At 36.6% G+C, this 23,659-nt stretch overlaps 2 protein-coding genes across 6 annotated transcripts; one reads left to right on the top strand and one right to left on the bottom strand.

Annotated features, from left to right (window-relative positions):
- Positions 1–1,484: 1,484 nt before the first annotated feature.
- On the bottom strand, positions 1,485–5,636 carry MZT1 (mitotic spindle organizing protein 1). Of its 2 annotated transcripts, none has more exons than XM_053971714.1 (3): positions 5,519–5,636; positions 3,423–3,568; positions 1,485–2,032 (listed from the first exon to the last, which is right to left on the bottom strand). In XM_053971714.1, exons 1-3 carry the CDS (start codon positions 5,565–5,567, stop codon positions 2,009–2,011), a joined length of 219 nt encoding a protein of 72 aa, XP_053827689.1. In that variant the 5' UTR covers positions 5,568–5,636; the 3' UTR covers positions 1,485–2,008. The 2 variants fall into 2 exon arrangements, with proteins under 2 accessions (XP_053827689.1, XP_053827688.1); XM_053971713.1 differs by lacking the exon at positions 5,519–5,636 and adding an exon at positions 5,295–5,493.
- A 205-nt stretch (positions 5,637–5,841) lies between these two features.
- On the top strand, positions 5,842–23,658 carry BORA (BORA aurora kinase A activator). 4 transcript variants are annotated; one of them, XM_053970072.1, is made up of 13 exons: positions 5,842–5,860; positions 6,582–6,752; positions 7,828–7,934; positions 10,319–10,364; positions 11,720–11,801; positions 13,019–13,084; positions 13,608–13,664; positions 15,196–15,410; positions 16,719–16,872; positions 17,969–18,570; positions 18,940–19,071; positions 20,561–20,738; positions 23,571–23,658. In XM_053970072.1, exons 2-13 carry the CDS (start codon positions 6,597–6,599, stop codon positions 23,582–23,584), a joined length of 1,809 nt encoding a protein of 602 aa, XP_053826047.1. In that variant the 5' UTR covers positions 5,842–5,860; positions 6,582–6,596; the 3' UTR covers positions 23,585–23,658. The 4 variants fall into 4 exon arrangements, 3 of the variants coding, with proteins under 3 accessions (XP_053826047.1, XP_053826046.1, XP_053826045.1); XM_053970071.1 differs by lacking the exon at positions 5,842–5,860 and adding an exon at positions 5,940–6,002; XR_008435671.1 differs by lacking the exons at positions 5,842–5,860; positions 23,571–23,658 and adding exons at positions 6,010–6,234; positions 20,206–20,354 and having other exon boundaries at positions 20,561–20,648.
- Position 23,659: the final 1 nt, after the last annotated feature.

Raw genomic sequence — 23,659 nt, 5'->3', positions numbered from 1 at the left:
TACCGGAAAACGTCTAAATGTATAAAAGCTGTAAGCTTACCAATGGTAAAATGGTACATGCAATTTACTGGACAGTTCACAAATTATATATATAGTTTTAAAAATTATGTATAAATTGTCATTGCAGTTGCAAGCTGGTTTTAAGCATTTCAAGGACATTGAACCCAAACCAAAATCAAGCTACTAAGTTAGAAAAAAACCTGGAAATACATAAAACTAATCAATAGAGTGACATTCAAGGGAAGCCATCAGACTTCCTGTATTACGCAAAGATTTGGCTATAGAGGAAAAGGAAATGCAGCAGCAGAAACATAAATTCTAATTGAGTTTCATTATTATTTTGGGTACATTTGCTATAGTTTACAGAAAATTTTCAGAGTTCAAGTTACACAAGGGAAATCTCATAGACTGAGATGTGACTCCCGAGACCAGCGAGAATGCTCCCCAAGTCTTTGCTCATTTTTGACATGTAGCACCGAGTCTAGAGAAAATTAAGTAAGAGAGCTAACTGCTCATTTGTACTGATCTGACCTGGACTTTTCAGGATATTTTACTGAATTTTCAGATTTCCAAAGATAAATTTCATTGTTGATATCTTTTCATACAGTCAATATCTAGGTTATGAACATTTAAAGTCCTTTGCAAATTGCTGCTGTGAATGTGCAAAATGAAACCACTTAAAAATTCCCCAGTTTGGTTATTTACAGCATCTTCCCGGCATTATGTTTTGGCCAGGCTAACTGGAAATAAAGGCAAGTAATTCAGTGCAATATAAATATTTTTCTATTGTCTTTGTCAGCAATATGAAGTATTTTGCTTCCTTTATTGCTTTTTGAAGAGCTATGATCCAGAGTGTATATGATGTAAACTCTTCAAGCAAAAAGAACTTTTTATCTCTGCACAAATATAACTTTTGGCTTAACTAAGATTCCAGGTTCATTTCCAAATGTGCTTTGCCCTGTTAACCCTGCAGGTTACCATAGATAATGGTCCCATTAGCGCTACAATTTGAAAACAGCATAACAAAAAAAATCAAAAGCCTTTAAAAAAACCCCAAAAACTTACACAGCAGCAGATGAAGAACACACAAGAAACTATCTTCTTACAAAGTAGAATTCCTGGGTGCAGAGATACTCACTGGACATTAATACTTCTTTTGGCATCAGTGAAGGTTTCAAGTGGTAAATGAGAAGACATTCCTGTACCAAGCAGCTGTTTAAGACTTACTAATACTCATCAACCAAATCAGATGCTTCTCATGTATGCACTATTGTATTGCAGTAACAATACAGCCTTAATATTTTTAGATCCTACAGTCAGGACAGGTATAACAAATGTAGCATCTGCTCTCCGTGAAACATTCCATGTCATCTAGAATTTAAATTTACATACATATCTACATGGATAGCTGAAGAACTTTTGTTATCTAAGTTAAACACTTTTCCCAGCAATTTCAATTGAAATCAAAAGCACAATTCATGACCTACATTATTAAAAAAAAGCTTTATTTATTACTTTCAGCTTGAGACTTAAGTTATTGTGCTTGCTCTAAAAAAAAGTCATTATGGGCTTCATTCCTATCTGGACCATAAAGCAGGACTAAAATTGCACATGTAGCTTTTCATCAAAGCATAAGGTAAAACCTGCAACATACTACCACTTCTAAAGGATGCATTAACAAAACTACACTCATTCTAACAAGATTCGTTGGTACACACTAGTAAATTCAACAAATGTACAATATCTGGTGTGATTTTAAATGTACAGGATGCCAAAGAAAAACAATTGCACTACATTCACAAACAGTTCACAAAAATACCAATAATATTACTGGTGAACTTTTTAAAAACTTTTCAAAGCTATTATATACACCACTCTTTTGAAAAGTGGATGTACTCTGAAACCTTCACATACACTTATTTCATTTTTTGTGCTTAATAGTGGCAATCTTCAGAGCTCCTGAAAAGTTAAACTTGGCATTCTTCTCATGCAGTGATCTTCTCCCATGTCAGCCTGTCATATTTTCAGCAGCCTAGAAACAGAAAAAAATTTATCCTGAGTTACTAAAAGAGACACCATGTAGATTTAATTTAATCTTTTCTTCTAACTTTTTAAATTAACCCATAGAACTTCGGGGTCTAAAAAAAAGCTACTTAGGAAATTTTTTTCTAATGAACACTACTGTTTTCTAAAAATAATGCTGTCAACTGCCATTACCCTTTACTAAAAGAGCCACTGCTGTTTACTTGTGTTACATCCTTTATCTGAGCAGCTTTTATCTTGTACATTTTACCCTAATACTTTCAAGAAAGGGTCAAATGCATAAATATAGTTACCTTTGGAGTTTATATAATTCATGGTAATTATTACCCCATCCATACAGATTAGTTATTGACACAAAACTCAGAAGAACAACGCTAATCATAACTGCATAAATCACAGTGACAATTATTTGATTGAGAATATTAGTATTTTTATCACTGAATAACTACAGTCAACAAGGCACAGTTGTTGAAGACTGACACTGGTAGATTTTAAAGCAGTTATGGGACAAACAGGCAAAGGAGAGCAACAGGAATAGGAAACCAGTAAAAGCAATGGAAGAAGTAAAACAGCCCTCAATTATTTATATACAGTTAAATGCAATGTAAAAATGCATTTAAATGCAAGCACACTTTTAAGCATAGACACAAATACAAAATATGCATGAGCATAGAAAAATGTTAAGTTAAAAATAAAGTATGCAGTCTTCCAGAACAGAAGCAAACACATTTCACCTCTCAAAAATAGCCAAATATAAGATGCAGTAGTAAAAAATCCTGACTGTGATGTTTAGCTAGACAGTAAAGAATGATAATCCTTTAAAATGCAAGTGAGATTTGTTTTAAAAACCATGGTTACCCCTCTAATAGTTAAACAGGTAAATACACATATATGAAAAGCCCTATATATATACACACATCACAAAATTCCCTCTTTCTGGTCTTTGGAAAGGCTCAAAGCACAGGTTAGGGGGCAAAAAGTAATATGCTAAGACGATGTTAACAAGCTGCATGTATCTGTTTACAAGTACTGCTGCATACTGTTAAATCTGAGGTTGTAATAATGAGGTGGTATTGGTTAAAGGAGAAATCTATTTGTGATATTAGGTAAGGGGACAAATGGTGACTATAATAAAAACTTTTGAGTTTTGGTTGTGGTTTTTTTCTTCAGAAGAGTTACTCTAATTATTTTATTTCTATGATTATTTGTACCATTTCCTGTTTCATGTTCAGTTGTATTCATTGCCTCCTCTATTGAACAGCTAACTTCCTTAAAAATGAGTAATATCAAAGTACAATCTGCAAACTGAAGTATAGCAAGTTGCATGTGCATCTGACTCTTAAAAACAGATTTATAAGCTTTTTAAACTAGAGCATTACCTTTAGAGCTTCTGTAGCCTTCCGCAGTTCTTTAATAACAGAAGATAAGGCTTCTGGATTTATCCCTTGTTCACAAAGCCGCACACAGATAGACAATGTCTCCATATCCAAGCCAGTGTTTAATATTCTTGAAATCTCAAACAGAACTGCAACAGAAAAAAAATGAAAGCACTTTAGTTCCTACAGATGATGAAATTTCAATGATCAAGACTGTTCTTCATCAACATTTCGATTCTACAGCACTTCTACAGTGTGAACATGGCAGGTGTCCATTGCTGTTTGCAACAATATTTATGCTCAACCTTCCAGCATAAGCTAAAAGCTACAGCTTCTAACATTCACACCATGCTTTCCTGGTTCAGGAAATTTAATATTGGATAATAGGTTTTGAAAAAGTAAAAAAAAAAAAGTGAAACATTCAACAATTAACATGCCTGCCAATTAGGTAAAAGGTGGGCTATAAGAACACTCTGTGCTTTTGGATTCCAGATACTGATGAAGTCTTTTCTAATATTTAGGTGTTGAGGCAGTGTCTGTGGCAGAGAGATGTAGCAGTTTCTCCACAACAATTCTGAGCTCTTAACAACTTTGCAGACAACAACTACTAAATGTTTGTATCCATCCCAAATAAAATATATACATAGTTACACAGGAAGCCTGGGCTCCTAAATCTGAAGATTAGTGCACTTTCCATATCTGTTCTCAAAAGCCTTAATTTGTCTTTAAATCTGCCTGTTGTCCCTCCTGTCTAAATCATTCCTGAAAGAATGAAGTTGTCAAGTACAGTTACCAGAACTTAGATGCTTTGTCCTTCCCAAAGAAATCACTCTCTATCTGCACAAAATGGTTTTACCCTCTTGCAGCATCAGAGGAGCCATAATGATCCCGCTAGTCCTGCCTTGCTTCCAGCAGCAAAAAACCCATGGTTAATGTTAAGTTAAAAATAAAGTAACATTAACTTAAATATAAATAACAAAAAAAATAACATTAACAAATGAAGATCAGTGGCTGAAATGCTTATTTTTCCACCAGCTCAACTCATGAAGGTCTGTACCAAAAAACCCGTTTGTAACAGCAGCCGTAACTTCAAGAGAAGGGAAGATGCTGAGAAAATAACAAATTCATAGCACTATCCCTTGAACATTCTCCCTAGTCTCTACTCCATTCATTAGGGCATTTTCAGAGAAAGGCTCCACATTTAACAACCTTCAACAGACTGACTGACTGATTTCCACCCTGCATATAAGCTTTCGGTATAAGCATTTTGTGGAATTCCAGAGTTTCACACTACACTGAGAAACAACTCCAAAATAGGCCATCCTTTGATTCCTCAGCCTTTCCAGTCAGGCTGAAAGTGAGCATCCGAACTTCACTCACCTGTTCACGTTTCTCATGGCTTATCAATCTCCAAAGTATTTCCCCATGCCACAACAGTACCTGAGTTTGGGGGTTGTTTTTTTTTTTTTTTTTTTTTTTCTATATCAGAATCTATTTCAGCTCTGTGGCACTGACTACTGTCTGCAAAACTTTTTCACTATACTGTAGTTTGGGTTGTTTTGAGGGGTTTTTTTTGCAGTGTACTTTGGTTTTCTGACATGAGCCACGAACAAGAACAAAACGTCGGGGCTCAGGTCGGTCCAGGCGCTGCCGCTGACACCGCCCCAGGGCCGCTCCCTCCTCTCCCTCCCTCCCCCTCTCTCTCCCGCGCACTTCCAGCCTCCAGATCACGTTATTTACATCAACCGTGACAAATAACGAGAAACAAAAGCAAATACATATGTACACACACACATATATAAATATATATAGACACTAAAAAAACCCTAGTATTCTATGTTAAATACCTAGGGAAATTTAAAAAAGAAACAAAACCATAAAAAGGAAAAGCCACGTCAGGTCCAAAGGCACTCGCTCTGCGGGGGTTGAGCTGTTTCACGAAGTGACACGAAGTAAAACGAAAACTGCTACACGCTGCATCTTTCGGCAGCCGCAACCCGCGCCCCTTTTCCCAAGAGCGGCGCCCGTGTGCACGGCCCATGGGGGGGCCAGGCGTTCCCTCTCCCTCGCATCCCGCGCGTCGCTGCCCCGTCACGCACCGTCCATGGTCTCCCTCACGGCGTTCAGGCTGGCGGCGTTGCTCGCCATGGCGACCCCGCCGCGCCCGGAACCGGAACGCCCCGCGCACGCCCGAGCCCGCCAGCCCCACGTGACGGCCCGGCGCAGCGCGAGAGCGGCGGGGGCGGGCTTTCTTTAAATTCGTGCTGTAGCGGCGCTGGCGATTGGCCCGTTCGAGAGTGGGTCACCCCTGCCATTGGCCCGACGGCGCACACCGCGCTCCGTGATTGGTCAAAGCCGGCAGAGGGGGCGGGGCTGGTTAAAGAGCCACCCGGCGCGGCGGCGGCGGGAGCGGCACGGCGGCGGCCGCATAACGGTGGCAGGTGGCTGTGCCCGCATCCCCGGCATTCCCGGCTCACCCGGCATTCCCGGCATCGCCTCCTTGGCGGCGGGGCTTGGGAGAGCGGCGAGCGGCTTGGCGCGGTGGCACCGTCCCGGAGCGGTGGCACCGTCCCGGGGAGAAGCGTGAGAAGGGGCTCAGCGGGGCCGCTTCCCCCGGGGCTCCCGTCCCCATCGCGGCTGGAGGCGCGGGAGCGGCCGGGGCCCGGGAGGTGCCCTCCTGCCGGAGCCCCGCGAGGGCCGGGGCTGCCCCCGGCCCGTTGAGGCGGAAGGCGGGCGGTTTTAGCGCCCGGGCGGAGCGGGAGCTGCCCGGGGCGTTATTGCTGCCCCGGCCGCCGGGGCTGTCTGGTCACTTCTGGTTCTTAGTTGGGGTTTTTGTTTGTTTGTTTGTTTGTTGGATTTTTGTCTTGTTTGCTTGTTGTTTTGCCCTTTTTTGGGTGTTTGTTTGGTTTTTCTTAATCACTCTTTTCATGTTCTTTTTTAACTCGTCTTCGTAGTTTCTATTTGTTTATAATTTGTAATTCGTACCGGCCTTATTTATCAACTTTACGTAATTAGGTCCAACCCATAGCTAACTTCGTTTTTGAAATGTTGCTGGTGCCTTAAAATGATTCATTCTCTCTGCATAAAGCCTTCATGGTGGCCCTAAAATGTCAAAAGTGTGATTTAATTGTTTTCCTTAATTTTGCTCTCCCTGTTTTTCAGGTATAGCTTAGTGTTATGGGTGATATAGAAGAAGCTAAAATGCAGATAACGCCAGAAACTCCAGGTCGAGTCACGATCCTGAATCCTTTTGAAAGTCCCAGTGATTATTACACTCTTCAGGAGCAGATTGTTTCCAGTCCTTCAGTCTTTAAGTCAACGAAATCTTCATCTGTAAGATCTAGTCGTTAGTTGTGTGACTGTACAGATGTAGTACTAATATTTTCAAATGCATTAAGAAGGGTATTTTATTTAGTGTACTTCAACATATGTACCAAGCTAAAGAACTTTAGGCGGCATTTGGAGTTTCTGCTCCTCACAGAACTATGCTGCTTTTAAATACTAGTATTGCCACTTAGTCTTCCTCCCTGCCTAAATTTATTTTGTCTTTAGATATTAGCGATTGGGTGCTAAAACCAGTAGAAAGTAGATAAAGGCTAGTTGTTGATGTGGTCCTCTGGTCCTACTTACAGTGCAGAAAACCAGTTTCTACTTAGATGCTGAGTAGGCTGGTTGCAAACAAAACTTAATTGCATTTATGTTGTGAGCTGTTTGTGTATTCAAGTCGATGATTTTGTGTATCTATAGCTGGTTTTTTTGTTGCAAATTACGTACTGGTTTGCACTTGAAATTGTTTTCTGATAAGCCGTAGAGGTGAATCTGCTAATGAAACTAAGAAAGACTCACTTGGTAGATAATTTTCCAAATATATTTGAACAGTACTTTATTAAATAAAGGGGTGAAGCTTCTTATTTCTGAACTGGATTTTGTTGTGCCCTATGTATGGCATTTATGAGGGAGATATTGCAGAATGTACAGGCGTTGCAGCTCTGGTCTTCTTAGAAATGGGAAGTGAAAGGAAGACTGCTCTATTATTTGGATAACTTAGGTTAGGATACTGAGTTTTTGTGGAACCACAGTTTGGATTGAAGAAGCAATTTAAGTTTGTGCAAAGTTATGTATCTTTAGTAGACCTGTCCATAGGAATTGAGAAGAAAATGACACCTCAGTTTGTGAATGCCAGCTTAATATTATGTTGTTAATTATTGTAATACCACTACCAGCAGGATAAGAAGCCTGACTGACTTCATTTTTTTTTAATAGATCATTTAAATAGAAACACTTTTGATTGCTTTTGACAGAAACTATATGGAAGCTGTGATTTTATTGTTCCATTGAGATTTGTCCTGTGGTTTTATTTTTATCTTTTTAGAATAGCAAGCATTAAGATGCCTGTTTCTTTTTTTAGACACCAGGAAAATTCAGATGGTCTATTGATCAGCTTGCTCTAATAAATCCTGTGGAAATAGACTCAGAAGACATTAGACGCCAAGGAATGTATTTGAGCCATGCTAGGTAATCTACAATCTCTTTTTATGCAGCTAACCTAGCTTTAATACTAGAACACTTGTTCTTTTGCTTTATTAACATTTCAGCATAGCATTAAAGGCTTTTTATTAAAATCTTTTAACACAATTTTTTACATGATGTAAGTGTAATTTTTAGGTGAGTTTACCTCTGTGTTGCTTCTTTTTAATGTTAAGAGCTGCTGATCCACTCTGATTGCAGTTTGGAAGACAGCCAAATAAAAGCAGCTAGTGGAAGCAAGAAAATGTCTTGCCAGTGATCATTACTGGGCTACCTCTTCTGCTCCTTGTTAGAACACAGTTTATCTTCTCAGAATGCTCCATAGTGAGGCTTCTTTGGTCCCAGGGGCTCCTGCAGAAGGGTAGATGTGCTGGGGAAGCCTCAGCAGTCTCTTTTGAAGGTATAGATTAGACTTAATGTGAAGGAGGGGGCTCCAGTGCTAGTTACTTGAAGTAGTTTGAGGACCTTATCCCAACTTTTTTCCCTTCTCTGAAAATAACCTGCATGAGGAAAATGGGTGGGTAAAACAGTCTTGGTGTTTGGAGCTTATCTTGAGGGATAATTTCGCGTGCGGGTGGTAGAGAATGATGTTTCAAGTGAAAATAGCCAAGGGGAGCCTTAGTGGTGAATCCTGTAGACTCCTGTACATTTCTCAGATACAAACTTGCAGAAAGAACTTCCCTTTGTGGCATGAAGCACTGCAGGAATAGAATAATAAACCAATCCTGTCTAGATGAGGTTGCTCAGTCGCATCCACCTTGATCTTGAATGTTTCCAGGGATGGGGCATCTGCTGCCTCTCCAAGCAATGTGTTCCAGTGTTTCAACACCCTCATCATAAAATACACTGTGAAATAACTTACTGTTTTTAGTGTCTGACTGAACCTACATCTCTCTTTTTGAATAACAGAAGCTGTAGGACCATAACTGTTCCCAGTTACAGTTCCCAGACTATAACTGTATCTGAATCACCAGGTCCTAATGTTTCCTATCCTTTCTTTAGCAGCCAGTAGGTTTCAGACTAATGCTTTTTGTACATTTTTAAAGCCTTAAGCCTTATGTTTTAATTATATTGCTTCTGGAACCTTACTCAGACAAACTAGCTTTAATGGAGGTGACTTGGGTGACAATTCCAGTGATGATGAGTGACATGGCCTATAGTTATAAACATGCATTGTCTCAGTGGGTCCTTTTCAGTTTGTCCCACTGTTCCATAATCACTAAGGTTCATTTTTTTTTTTTTTAAATCATCTGCTGTGACTAGAAAGAGGCTAACTTGACTATGTGTAGATCTGCTGTGTCCATGCTTGCATGTTTCGGTCCATACATATAAATGAATACACAGTGATTGTATGCTTGTTTTTTTTGGTACAATAACTTTGCAAGTGCCTCCATAGAGCTGTTGCTTTAGCATCATCAGGCAGATGTTATTGAAGGTGGCATGTCCAAACATTGCAGATGTATTTTAAGTCTGGTAAGAATAAAAGAGAGAGCTATGTGAGTTTATGTATTTGTCACATCTATGTGTGCTTGTGTATCTAGTAATATCTTGTTATCTGACTAATTTCTAAAATTATTCAAGGGTAATTCAGGTTTATGAACTGTGAATGAAAGTATTGGGTTAGTTTTGAAGCTTATAAATGATGAACATTTATAAGCTTCAAAAATTTTTACAGTAAATTACATGGTGGTAAGTGAAAGTCAGGCTTGAAGGTGACCGTTAGAGGAAATATAAATATAGAATCTCACACATCATGAAGTAACTGAAGTAACTACAATATTTTTTTTTTTTTAACTAAGTTAAAAGCTTCTTAAGGAAATATAGTCATTGTTAGAACTGAAATATGGTACTGAAGAAGCTGTGGCAGACTGGGTATTTGACTAGAGAGAACTCTGTGCTGGGAAAGTGGGCTGTGTCAGGAATTTGAATGTGCAAATTCCAGGAGTGTTTTCAGTTGCCCTTTAATTCCTTACAGCTCAGTTTTTTAGTCTGCTTGGTTTTATAGTGCAAGTCTAATCTCATGTGAACTTTAATAGTAAAATACATTCATATGACATTATTTTGGAAGATCAGTAATTATTAAGTTTTTGTCCAGATATGCTGAGTAAACAGAATGTTTGCTATTATGTACTTTTAAATGGTACAAATATTTTTCAAATCAACTGAATTGAGAAGTGCATTTATATTCATAGATTTATAGTATGAGATTATTGCATGTAAGAGTAAAAACATCATAACACTTACAGTTTAGTGCAATTTAACTTACAAAGTTTCTCTTGAGCATCTATAAATTATTATATGGCTGGATTTTACATATTTTCCTACTTATGTGATGGTTTTGATAATTGAGTTGTTTTTCATTTGTTACTTAGAATTGATAAGGAGACAGAAGACAGAAGGCAAAAAGCTATTGAGGAGGTAATAAAACTTTGTGCTATCAAATATTGATTTGTCTACAGAAAAGATCCACATCTTTTACAGGATTTCAAAACCCAGAAGCCTATTATATTTCAGTAAGAAAGTAATTTTGCACCCTCATCCCTTGCAGTTGTAGCTGGAATCCATGCACTCCTTTTCTTCCCCTCTTCTTTCAGATGTGTAGGTCAAACACAGGAGATTTTATTTCATTTTTCTTGGCTAGTGGTAATATAACCATAATATACCTCTTTTAACTTCAGGCTAGAAACAATGATTGAGAATTCGGGGGTTTACAGTAACAGTAGGAGTGATACTGCATTTTTTGAAATATTGGATAATTTGTATTTTTTTTTTTTTTATTATTTCTTCCAAAGTCTGCTTTTTTTGGGTGGAAGACTTTATTCTGGTAGCTTGTATTTTCCCATCCATTTTTCATTTTGTTTTTCACTATTCATTTGGCTAGCAGAGAAGGAAGAGTGAAATGTTTAAAATATTCACTACAGAAATATTCAATGTTATTTTCAATTAAAAAAATAATTAAGTCTCTGATAGCCAGGTCTCTACAGATAAAAAATGTTTTATGATTCCAAAAAGGAGCTGTTGACCTGCAGCTAAGATGCTCTGTTGTTCTAAATTTGCCTTAAAAGGGGTATTGCCTCTTTGTGAGGTATAACCTAATGGATTATGCAGCTGGACAGCTTGGAACTCTCTCTGATAAAAATTATACCTTTAATAGTTGCATGTTTCAAGCTGAGTTTTTTTCATTTACTTTTGAGTCTTGCATTTATTTGAGAACAGGATTTGCCATGTGTTTCTTGAAGCTTTGTGTTTGTCTCCTCAGCATCAGGGTGTTTCTCAGTGCAGCTGTGATGGTAGACAGTTTCTGGTACACAGAAAAAAACTGAACTGCCAGTACTCAAAAGTGTTTTACCACTAACCAGTTTAGCCAAATACACTAACACTAATCATGTTGCCAAAAAGCCTTGGTTTATCACTTTTACTGTTACTGCAGTGTCTGTCACTTCTGTGAAATAGCTCAACTGTCAAAATAAAACTTAACAAACTGAAAATTTAAAACTAATTATTTTTAAACTACTATGCAAGAAGCATGGTAGTGACAATTCAACTTTTAAAATGAGTAATTACAGTTAAATAAAACTTGTGTATAGTTGAAAGATCTGAGGTGCTATGGGTCATAAAGAATAGGGATCTTCAAATTGTTTTTTCTTTAACCTCTTTGGGCCTAAAATAATGAAATGTTCTACATTTTTTTTTTCTTGTTCAGGGTACTAGTCTAAATTTAAAATTGAAAATTTTAAAAAGTGCTCAGATGGTTTGTTTTTATTCTACTCCAGTTTTTCACAAAAAAGCTCATAGTTCCTTCTCCTTGGACTGAACATGAAGGCAAGCAAGTTTCTCAGTTTAATTCTACTAAATGTAAGTTGCTTTTGTGTATCCACCCAAAATAATGTAGCTTTTGGAGAAATTATCATGCATATTTTTTTTCTCCAACCTCAATTTAAATTTTAAGAACCAGGGATAAAGTATGGCACAACTGATTGTCTCCAAGTGCTTTCTTTGTTTAAAAATTATTTTTTAATTGAAAATCTTATATAATTTTCTGTTTTGTTATTCTTGGTCTTTGTTCTTAAATTTTTCTTTGTTAATGATCTGTCTGCAAGCATTTTAATTTACACACATAACTTTGTATCTGTAACTATCAACTGTGTTGATAATGGTAGTAGCCAAGTCTTCTACTTCACTTTTTTCTTCAGATATTTGCACATCCTCTTTTTCCAACTGCTTTCCTCACCATATAGCATGTTGGAAATAGAATGCTGTATTCTTTTGCCCTTACTAGCAGTATAAATTCCTGTTGTCATCCTGCTAGCTCACAGCCACTAGTGGTAGGTGTTGTAAGTTTGTTTCATTTATGACACTCTTAGATTTTGTTCTTAATGCTCTTATTGAAGTTTATGTATAACTAGCAGAATACAGAACAAATTGATTACAAGATGGAAAATATAAGTTGTAAAGTATTGTTAGCATGCCCTGTTGTTTGGTATGAAAGTCAAATAAGTGGGGATTTTTGGAAGATTTGGAAAGGGATAAGCTGTTAAATTTTTGATCAAGGAGATGCAGCTTGTGGATAGTTTTTTTTTTTTTTTATAATTGTCAGTTGTAAGATGGTCACTTTAAGGGCAGAGAACATAAAGCATAATCTGAAATCTGGTAAAGTGAATGGAGAAACAAAATAGCCTGTGTTCTTCAGCTACATAAAAAAAAAGTTGAAAGTGTATCTTCACCTTTCTCTAGTCCAGACTCTCAATGATTTTCTGGAAATGTGTTTTACTTGAACACAGCATGTTTAGCTAAGCATGAACTAGTTTGTTTTAAATCTGTCATGTAGAGACATGAGGAGACAAAGTTTTGGGCAATGTTGATGCTACTTCACTAAGCTTTTTTTGAATAGAAACATGCTGAAATTCTCTTGATAGCTATAATGGTAACCTTTTCTCAGTATTCCTTTCAAATCTCTTCCAAACATTGATGCAAAAATTTCGTTTGATTGTATTAAGTATTCTAACTTAATGTTGCTACATTTCAAAACTATGTGCAGTGCATGTTTAAATTTAAGTTCTATGTTTTTCCAGCCATAGATATAAATAACATTTCTCCGATTGGAAGACAGCTGAGCTTGCAGCCTGGAAAAAGCAATGGTGAGTAAAAGGCAACGTTTAAAATTACAGACTTTCTCTGAACAAAAATAATGCATTTTCAATGGATATTTAATTTCAAAAGAAAATTATTTGTTTGTTAGAGTTACTGTAGAAACAGTTCTTCTTGAGCTGTATGGTACTGTTAATTTTAATATCCATTTCTCACAGGAATTTAATTCTATTATACTCTGTTGTATTTTTTCAAGTAAAAAAATAAGTCACTTGTAGACTGTGGAGTGCATTTTCTCCAACTCAGTGTCTGTACTTGTTCTAGATTAAAAAGAAAATGTTAACATAAAAGCCTCTAGAGAGGCATTCTTAAAACTCTTGGGTTTTTATTTCTAAGCCTAGTGTGCTGCATGCAGTGTTGTCAAATCAGAATCGTACTTTAATTAACACTTTTCCTTATTGCAAATGTAATTTAAATACTTCAATTGCAGTGCAATTTGAAAGTGAATTTTTGTTTCTACAGCTTTAGTAAAAGGTCACTGTAAGCTAATTTTGTTGGTTTTATTCATTGCAGCTGCTTGTCAGACAGTACTGTCTTTGCCAGTGGATTTTAATTTAGAGAAAATACTAGGTATGTCATGCAATATCTAAAATTAATTATGAATGTCTAAATAGAAAACTTGGTATTGTATTGTTGGCTGGGTTTGTCTTATGAAATACTGAAAAAGAAATGTATGAATGAAAGTTCTAAGTATGTATTATAACAGACAGTTACTGCATAACTGGAAATTGTTCTGCCTGCAGGTGGTTGAGGGGAGACCTCATTGCCTTCTACAATTTCCTTATGAGGGGAAGAGAAGGGGCAAGCATTGGTCTCTTTTCTCTGGTGACCACTGTCAGGACCTGTAGGAATGGCCTGAAGTTGTGTCAGGAGAGGTTTAGGTTGGGTTTTAGGAAACGTTTCTTCACCTTGGAGGGTGGTTGGGCACTGGAAGAGGCTTCCCAGGGACGTGGTCACAGCACCAGCCTGGCAGGGTTTAAGAGCATTTAGACAATGCTCTCAGGGACATGGTGTGACTCTTGGGAGCTACTCTTGAGGAGTTGCACTTCAGTGATCCCTGTGTGTCCCTTCCAACTCAGGATGCTCTGTGATTGTAGATAGCCTGTGCCTCTCCCAAACAGAGCAGTAATTTGTCTTACCAGAGCTGTTTGTACAGATGCAGGCCAGGAGTCTCAAAGCCCAGCCTTGTCTTGAGTAAAGCTGAGCTGTAACTCTGGCTTTAGTGTACCTGAAAACATGGTGGGGACTAGAAGTTGTGTGGTGGCAAAAAAGCCATGACTGCTGAGTGAGGAGGCAGGAGTCCAAATTAACTGATTATCTACATCAAGCAATTGCTGCCACCTTCTCAGGCAAGGGGGCTGGAAGGGCCTGATCTTACAGCTCATAGGTGGGTACAGCCAGCTCAGAGCATTTTGGCTGCATGCTTCTATCCCAGTGCTGAAATTCAGAACCATGACTGTGGGCCAGCAAAACATAGTTATGGCCTTTGTTTTGTCTTAACAAATGCTTCCATCAATACATAGTTTGGGAGTTCATGAAAAATTTCTCCTACAGGGACTATCCAACTAGAATAGAGCAAGAGGAAAAGATCTAAAATAATCTGGTAAATCTGAGCAGTTTTTAATGGGTCTTAGTTTGTGCTTTCCTACTGTAAACAGCTAACTACTTGTACTTTCTTCAATTCTAATCTGGTTTGCCTCTGGATGTATCATGAAGACCATCAAACCGTATGGGAGACCTGAAAAAGGGTCTAGGTTTGCTTAGGTAGTAAAATAATCCCTGTTTGACAGCTCAGATGTGAGGAATAATACAGTTCTGGAGAAAGATTAATAAGTAGATAGAAGCCAGTATTTTTTATTTTTTAAATTCAGACTTTAGTATTAAGGGATGATGGGCAGAAGTGGAACAACCTTTAGTAGACAGAGGTGACTTTTTGTAGGGATGACAAGCAATCCTTTGGGATACATGCCTAAACAGATTAATTAGTTGCTGTACTGGTAAATTATATTAAATGTTTTAATTTAATTATATATGTCTCTGTAATGGAATGTATTTTTTTTCTACATTCGTATTGGAAACAATTTTTTCCCTACATATCTAGGTGAATATTTTAGAACTGATGAATTTGCAGATCAGTCTCAGGAAAACCTGAGCTCTTCATCACTCAGAAGAAAGCTGTTTTTAGAAGAAAATGCGAACATATCTGCATGTTTGTCCCCTTTGCATAGTCCATGTGGTAGTCAGCCACTTGGAGTGCTTTGTTCAATAGAATTATCTCCAGTCCGGTGCAGAAGCCCCCTGGACACATCTAGTTCAGTAAGTAGCCTGCTTTGTAGGCTGGGTGGGATGTATTTTATGAGAGAGTTAGGTGTTAGATTAAAATTTTGGTTTTTTTTGGTTTTTCTTCAATTTCTGAAAAAAAATATGTGAACAAAAGTCTTGAAAGAATATATTACTGACTTTTTATTATTGTCAATTATTTTGTTATGCTGCTATTCTTTGTATTGGAAATTATGTTTTAATTTTGTTATGAAAAGGAAGTAGGATTTAAAACATAGAAGAGACTTGCTGAAAGTGTGTTAAAACCTTTTTTTTCATAAAATGTGTCTACAAAAAGCCCTGTTTAAATACATTAACTGCTGCCTACAATACCAGTTGATATGTGATAGAATTATATTTCCTTTAAATCTCATAAATGCATTTATAGTGACAGAAATTACTTGCTGATCTTTGAAGTGCAGTGCTAAATATGCCTTTTTCTTTCCCATTGGCCAGAGTTTTCAGATTAATAGACATTTATTAGAACACAGAATGTAATGTCCATTTTTTAAATTAAACAAGATGAACCTTATTCCCATGTGAACATAGCTAAAGTGGTTTAGGTGATGTATTTTCATCTGTTTGGTAGTTTGAAGTACATGGAAAAAACCTACCTACACTAGGATAGTGTTGCTTAAAAAAAAAAAAGAGTAACTTAGCAGAGAATTCCTACAGTATAACTGTAGTGCCAGAAATGAATTGGAGGTGAGGGGGTGGGTTTTGGTCGGGGTTTTTTTTTTTATTTTTGGTTGGGGCTTTTCTTGTTGTTTGGGTTTTTTTTTTTTGTTTGCTTGCATGCTAGTCTTAAGCAAGGTCATTCTCTTTTCTTAATGAGAAACACTTTTGTATCTACTGCTGAATTAAGTAGATTGGATTATATTTAAAAATATATATTCTATAAATATATATAGTGGCTATAAATATAAATAATGACTGACTTTCATCTGCAGTGATATGAGTAAGAAATTTAGATTAAACACTTGACTAGATACACACATAGCATTATTTCTCTATTTACATTTCTCATAGTTCTTAAATATAGTGGATAAAATAGTCCTAGCTGGTATTAGGTGACAGTTTGTGTCTGTTGCTCTTTTCTCCTGTGTGGAGGCATAAGGTCCAGGTGAAGAGCTACAACTGGAATATTTAAGCTGAACTAGAGATTGTCATTGTAAAGGGTTAGTCTTTCCCAGTGCTGCCATATTAAGCATTTTAGTTAGAACAGTTTTATATATACATATCAGCCACAGTTTACATTATGAAAATAATGCTCTGTGGGTTTGATTATTTTTTTTTATCCTGAAGGGTCAGTTTTCATCAAGTCCTATTCAGGGAGGAACAAGAGCTTATAGTCTGGGAAGTATAACCAGTCCCCCATTTTCAGAGGGGTCTCCTGCACCTAATGGTTCTCCTGCTTTTTCACCAATTGCTTTTCACATAAGAAAAACACCACTCTCAGGTATGATTTAATTGTATATGTATTACTCTATCTTGAGTAATATATTTTTATTATAAAAACGTCTAAATTCTTAGTGGAATGTTTTTCTGTTTAGAGATGAGTTTCTGTGCTTGGCAGACCAGCAGTCTCCTGTATAACACATCTGCTGTTCAGCAGTGAAATATGTGGAACAATGATATGTATATGCTTGCAACTGATCAGCTAGGGAAAATATTTCGGAAGAAAGCATTGAGACCCAGTAAGAATGAAGAAAAGTTAAAAGGGTTAATTTAATCTAGTGTGGGAGGGGTTTTAAAGCCACATGCCTGAATTCAGTCGGGTTACAATTCTTATTTGGCCCAGCCTGAAGCATTTTAATGTCAATGGGCAAAGAATGTTTAGTTTGAGCTTTCAAATTGTGCCATCATGAAGATTATTTGAAGTGAAATGACTGATGAAGAAATCACAAACGTTTTGTGTCCTTATTGCTCTAGAAAATGTCACTGTTTCATGCTGTGTCCATACCTGATAAGGCTTAATGCCTTATTCATACATGATTGCACACGTTTGGCATGATTATACATATTTATGTACACTTTTATGTATACATATAGATAATATTTATGTATACATATATATGTATACTTTTACACATTTTGATTAATGGTATTTTACACCATTATATATGGAGATTGCACAGGTGTTTTCTCACTTGTTTGATCTTAAACTTCATTGCTGCCAAAAATTTAAATTGTATTGACATTCATTTAGGAAAAAACAAATGGTGGACTAATGAACTACACTAAACCAGCCTTCACCCATTTCCCTTTGAATACTGTATAGTAATGACATTTAAAAATACAAGGTCTCCAATACAGCAAATCATGTCATAGAAAAGAAATTTGGTGGGATAAAAACTTGCCTTTACCATGGTAGCTGAAATGTTTGGGTGGTGGGTTTGTTTTTTGGAGTTGCTTGTTTGGTTGGGTTGGGAGGCAACAGTCAGTGAAATACTTTGTTGTTGGCTATAAATTATTCAGTGGATTGCAGGGCCTTGAGAACGATGAGTTTTTCTATCAGATATCAGGTGAAGTTAAACTTGCTCATTTTTTTTCAGGCCAAAGAAAATTTACATTTTGTTCTCCAGACGTTCCTTCTTCCTCAAGTAGAATGACACCCGCAAGTACAAGGAGTCCTTACATAGATGGTTGTTCTCCAATTAAAAATTGCTCTCCTATGAGACTTGGAGCCTGTAGAGGAACTGCCCAATATCAGACTTCTGTCATTAGAATACCAATTGCAGTTGAGAATCATGATGAGGATGAGGAAGACAAGGAAAACACTTCTCCAGCAGAAGCTCAGTTCCCAGAAATGGATAATGGAACAAACATACGTCAGGAAGACAGTGATACTTTTGCACATGGTACACATCTCGTGGTGGCAACTGTGTCTATTGCACCAGATCACTCAGAAGGTTGTCATCAAAGGTTGTCATCATTTCAGGATATAGAAGGCTTAAAGGAAAATAATACTGTAGACATGGCTGATGCAGCTGAAGTGTCAGAGGAAAACACTTGGATGAAAGAAACAATTGGCAGTAGCAATACACCAATGACCAGCTTTATGACAGGCATTACTTTCAGTATTGAAAGCTCTCGCATGTGCATGTCACCTCTTGCAGAAAGCAGCACAATTCCCTGTGATAACAGTAGTATTCAGGTGAAAATACATTTTTTTTTGTTTCTCTGTAAAACTGAGCTCTACATAACTTGGAATATGTGTTGGAAGTAATTGTTATTTTCTGTTATTGGATATGACATACAGGTGGTATTGTGACTTCTTATCCTTTCCCTTCATCCCCTCTTTCAGTGGAGTTAGCATAGTAATTATTTTTGTGTCGCTATGTATATTTAACTTGATCCAAACTAATGCTGACAGACCTGCTTACAATTTGATTTTGTTATTAACCAATCACAGTTGGTTTGTTGAATTAAGTTCTGCTAATCAAATGCAAATCATACCATTTATCTGAGGGATTTATTTATGATAAATGACGTAAAATTTTCAAGCCCTGCTTTTTGATTTCAGGTGGACAGTGGTTACAATACACAGACTTGTGGAAACAGCATTATGGATACTGCAGGGGCTGAAAACAGTTGCAGAGAAAATGATGTGAACACTATCGTGTTTCAGAATAAATCTCAGCTGCTTAGAACAAAGGTAGGAATTGTGATAAAAAGTGATAGGCTTCCCATCTAAAGCATCTGTTCCCCATTTTATTTGGTTTCAGGAAGCCTGAGGGAAGAGACTATCAGATAATAATAAAGATGTTAATGTAGTGTCATTTCAGAGACTATATTCAATAAATGCAGGACAAATATCTTAAACTGGCAAAAAAAATATTAATGTTTTATGATAAAAGTTAAAGGTTGTTTTGGAGGAAACCGAGATATATTTCATGAATAGTTGTAGTGAGTCTGTTCATGACTATTGTAGACTGTCTCTAATTTTTGTTTCTTTTGTTCTTGCTGCTTCATTTATTGCTAAGTTTTAGACTTATGCCTGTGGAGAAGGACATTTCTGGGGAAAATTCTCTGCTGCTAATTTTTATAAACTTAACATCAAGTCCTAGACCATACCTGGCATGCTGAGTTGCTGGGGAACTTTCTGTGTGTATACAGTCTTTTTACAAGCCCTTTGAGGACCTAGCTGAAAAGCACATTACAAAAGATAATACATATCTAGCAAAGCTCCTAACCCCTTAATCTTGTGACTGATAGGAAAGATTTCTGCTTCTTCCAGAGAATTGGAAGCAAGGCTAGTTTCTTTGGAGAAGAGAGCAAAGATCATCTCCTCTCAGTAATTATAGTCACATGGTGCTACAAACTTAGTAGTTTATGGTCTGCTATGTCTTGAAAGTCCTCCAAGGTGACACAGTACTGACCATTAGTACCAGATTATAAAAAAACCTCACGTAAACCCATTCAGCCCTAACTTCACTTCTGGATGTGACATGCTAAAAGCCACTTCTCTGCCAAGGGGAAGTGCTGACTGATGGTGTCTTACAGACCACTGGCATCAAATTTTAAACTGTTCATTTAAGACCAGGACAAATGTGCCCTTACAAGAACAACAGACAGATATTTTGTCATTAACTTCTAAAAATACTCATCTAAGATCCTGCCCCAGTTACCCTGTTGGACATGGATTTTATGTGTGCATGTACTTACCAGAATCACTTGTCTGGTATCAAACCCATCCTAGAAGGACTTGCCAGTGTCACACAGCTGCCTTTTCCCACTTGTTAAGTCTTTGTACTGCTGGGTCCTGACTAAGCCAAACTTTGCATTTTAGATCAGGAGTAAAGTGTGAAGGCATTAAGTGCTTCATTCAGATCTTACAACTGAGAATCCCCAGGGAACAAAAAGAAAAAAGCACAGACATCGCTGGCTGAAAGATTCAAGTCAGGCTCATTCAGACATTCATGTGAGCCTTGAAATGAGGTATTTCTTGCAGACAGCATGTTTCAAAGATCTGTGTTACTTCAAAGAAAACTTGTTACTTAATTTCTTTGTCATTTCAGAAGGGTAGAGTTGGTACTTAAGGTACTTATTATACTTGAAATTTGCAGTTCGTAATCTTGGATCTTGTGTTTTTTGAGAATTTCTGGTAAAATGGTTTTAAAACTAACTTTTTCTTGTTCACCTAGGAGTGTTCTGTTTTAAGCCATAAGGACAATCAGTTGCTGAGAACAAAATCTCCAGAGAAGCAATCCTGTTTTCAAAAAGCCAAAACACATAGCACAGTATTTGGTCAAAATGCAACTTGCAACATTTCTGCTTGGAAACATAAAAATGAAAATCAAGTTCTGGGATTTCACAAAAGTGGTATGTAGTTTTCTGATGGAGAACTTAATCTGGGGTTTCTAATAAATTTTTATACATACGACCTCAATTACCTGGATTATATATACTATTTTGCTTTTATAATACTAATGTAATAAACTGCTTGGTATATATTAAGGGAGTTTTTAAATAATGTGGGATTTTTTAGGTCTTATTAAGAAATTTATTAGTGTTATTAAGTGATCCTTTTTGAAAATTAAAGTGTCTAGATTTGGTACAGAGAAACAACAGTGTTTTTTTCAGAATTGTATTCCTTCTGTGACTAGGGTGGATTCCATGAGTAGCCTAGGATAACTTGCATAGGAACCAGTGTAACTGCAAAATCACTTACATTTTAAGATTTGTCCCCCCACTAAAGGCATGAGGGACATTCTTCTTTGTGGGAAAGAAAAAGCGGAAGGGTTATTAGTCTGGTTTTGGATTGCCTTTCTTCAACCAGATATACTGTGTGGCTTCATAAATACTACCACTAGTACCAAGAGTAAGTCACTGGACAGAAGTGAACTGCTGGGGTGTGATGAGAGCAAATGCCAAGTTTAGTTCTCTTAGAAATATAAAATGAGCTTTATGTCAAAAGAAGCTGTTTAGTAATTCTCTGAACAGCTTTTTCTTTGGTTTGACAGAAATCTGTGATGTTAGGTTTAAGTTAAATGTATTATTGGTTACCTTAAAATGAAAAGATAGTATCATTGCTTTGTTAATTGTATTAGTACTAAACTTGGAGTTGATCACCTGACACTACCAGTGTCTCTGAAGAACACTTGTGTCCAAATTGATGCTCTGGTACTCTTTGGAAGGAACCTAAGAAGGTGCAATAAGATTCATTGGTCTCAGTACTATCACTAAGAAAATGGTGCAGCCTTTCTTCTAGAAAAGTAAACCATTATATTTTTACTTCACTCTTTTATTTAATTCCTAGTATTATGTTGCTTACAGAAATTACCAAAATATTTAGATAAATTCTTAAAAATATAATTAACTTATGCATGCTATTTATTACCAAAACTACTAATACAAGCAAATCTTTGATTTTTTCAAGAAAGCCATCAATGAATTAAAATGATGGATTGAGAGGGGGGTCAGAAGCCCAGAACTCCCTTTGTGTAATCAAATCAGATTTAGTTGAATTTGCTTGTATTTGTTTAAAAGAACCTTGTGGAATTTATAAATGTGAATAGGGGAAAAAAATCTGTGTGGTATATCTTGTGGCCCTAGTGACCAAGAGGGAAAAAAGAGATAAGGGATACACTGTTATTTCTGGGCTCTGTTTACATAGAGCTCTGGTAAACTTTGTTGGATTAATGAAAAAGAGAAGTCCATTCTAAGAAGTGTTCCAGATGAAGCAGTCTTCCTCTCTTTTCATAGCAAGGATATCCCAGGATACTGGATGGAAGTTCTGCTTTCTGTTCTATTCCACGACCCACACAAAAGCTTGTACCAAAGGGACAGACAGTGGCTGATAAGCAGCTATTGGCACACTAGGCGTGAAACCTATTGGTCATATTGGTCAGATCTAAATTTGAAGGCAAGACAGCATTTTGAAAAAATCTCAAAAAGGGGAGGTGTGAACAGAATTTATTGGCATTAAAATCAGTGTGTTAGACCTGAGAGTTGTGTGTTGTTTGAATAGAACAGTTCTTGAAATACTTTCATTACTAATTTCCTAGTGAAGGCTTTCTGAAAAGCATATTTAAGGGAAACATCTGTCTGCATCAATTGATTGTAGTTCTCACATTGGAAAAATAAATATTAAAAAATTTACTTTAGAAATCTAATGAGTGAACATGATGTGTATTTTTACTTCTGTATCAGTTTAATCACTATTTCTATAATGCATGTGGGATTGACAGTAATGGAATCTAGTGCCGTATATTAGCTGTTCTATTATCTTCAAACAGTGCTCTACTAGAAGCTGGAAATACACTGAATAGGTAACTGTTAAGGAATGAATTTTGTTAAAGTAGGAGATGAATTCAGACTTCTGGAAAACTAATTTTATAGAACAGCGCCTTCAAAACGTTTTAGCTTTATTGTCTAAGATTTGTCACTCAAAAGGAGGATACAACTTGTCTGAGTTGTACCTTATACCTGAGTATGACCTTGTGTCATTTGTGTTTCTCATGATAATTTTTACAACAATCAATTAAAAGGACTGTAAAAAGGATTTATTTTTGCAATTGTGATTACTAAAATTGTAATGTAAATTTAATGAATGTTAAGCAGGGTACCCCAAATTATGATGTGCTTCTGAATTTTTCTGAGTTGCATGTATCATTTAAGATTTGGTTTAACTTTTTAACTAAGTTTTTTGATTATTTTCATAATATGTTAAATGATCAGAGGGTTTTGAAGTATTCACAAGTAAAAAGCAATCCCTAAAGTATTTAATTTCGTCCTGTATTAGTATTTTCTTAAAGCTAACGAAATAGTAAGAGCAGAAATGGGTGAATGCGAGAAGTGATTAAGGATGCCCCCGCCTGGATTGCCTGTATTTTTTGTCCTGTTTTGTAGTCTTCAGTTAGATGGGAAATATTTATTTTATGAAACATGCCTATTTTTTTATTACGTTTGTACAACTGATTTGTAGAAGAAACCTGCTGTGCAAATAATCATGGAAATCTCTTGACCATTCTGTTTCTGTAGTTGTTCTTAATGCATTGGTTGGCACACATTGCACAAAACGGTCATTGTTTACATTAAATTAATATCAGTAGTTTTAATGAGAGTCCTTTAACATGTCTAACTGTAAATTGAGTAGTGAAACAGAATAAAGACATTTGTTTAATACCTATGTTGTTCAATTACTTCTTTCAGTTCTGAGGTGCTAAAGAGAATGCACAGAAGTGCTGACTTCTATCAAACTCTCAAACCTTCCTTAAGGCTATTAACAAGAAACTCTACAA

This window comes from Vidua macroura, chromosome 2, assembly GCF_024509145.1.
Source record: "Vidua macroura isolate BioBank_ID:100142 chromosome 2, ASM2450914v1, whole genome shotgun sequence".
NCBI classification, from domain to species: Eukaryota; Metazoa; Chordata; class Aves; order Passeriformes; family Viduidae; genus Vidua; species Vidua macroura.
This window is presented reverse-complemented; position numbering and strand designations above follow the sequence as displayed.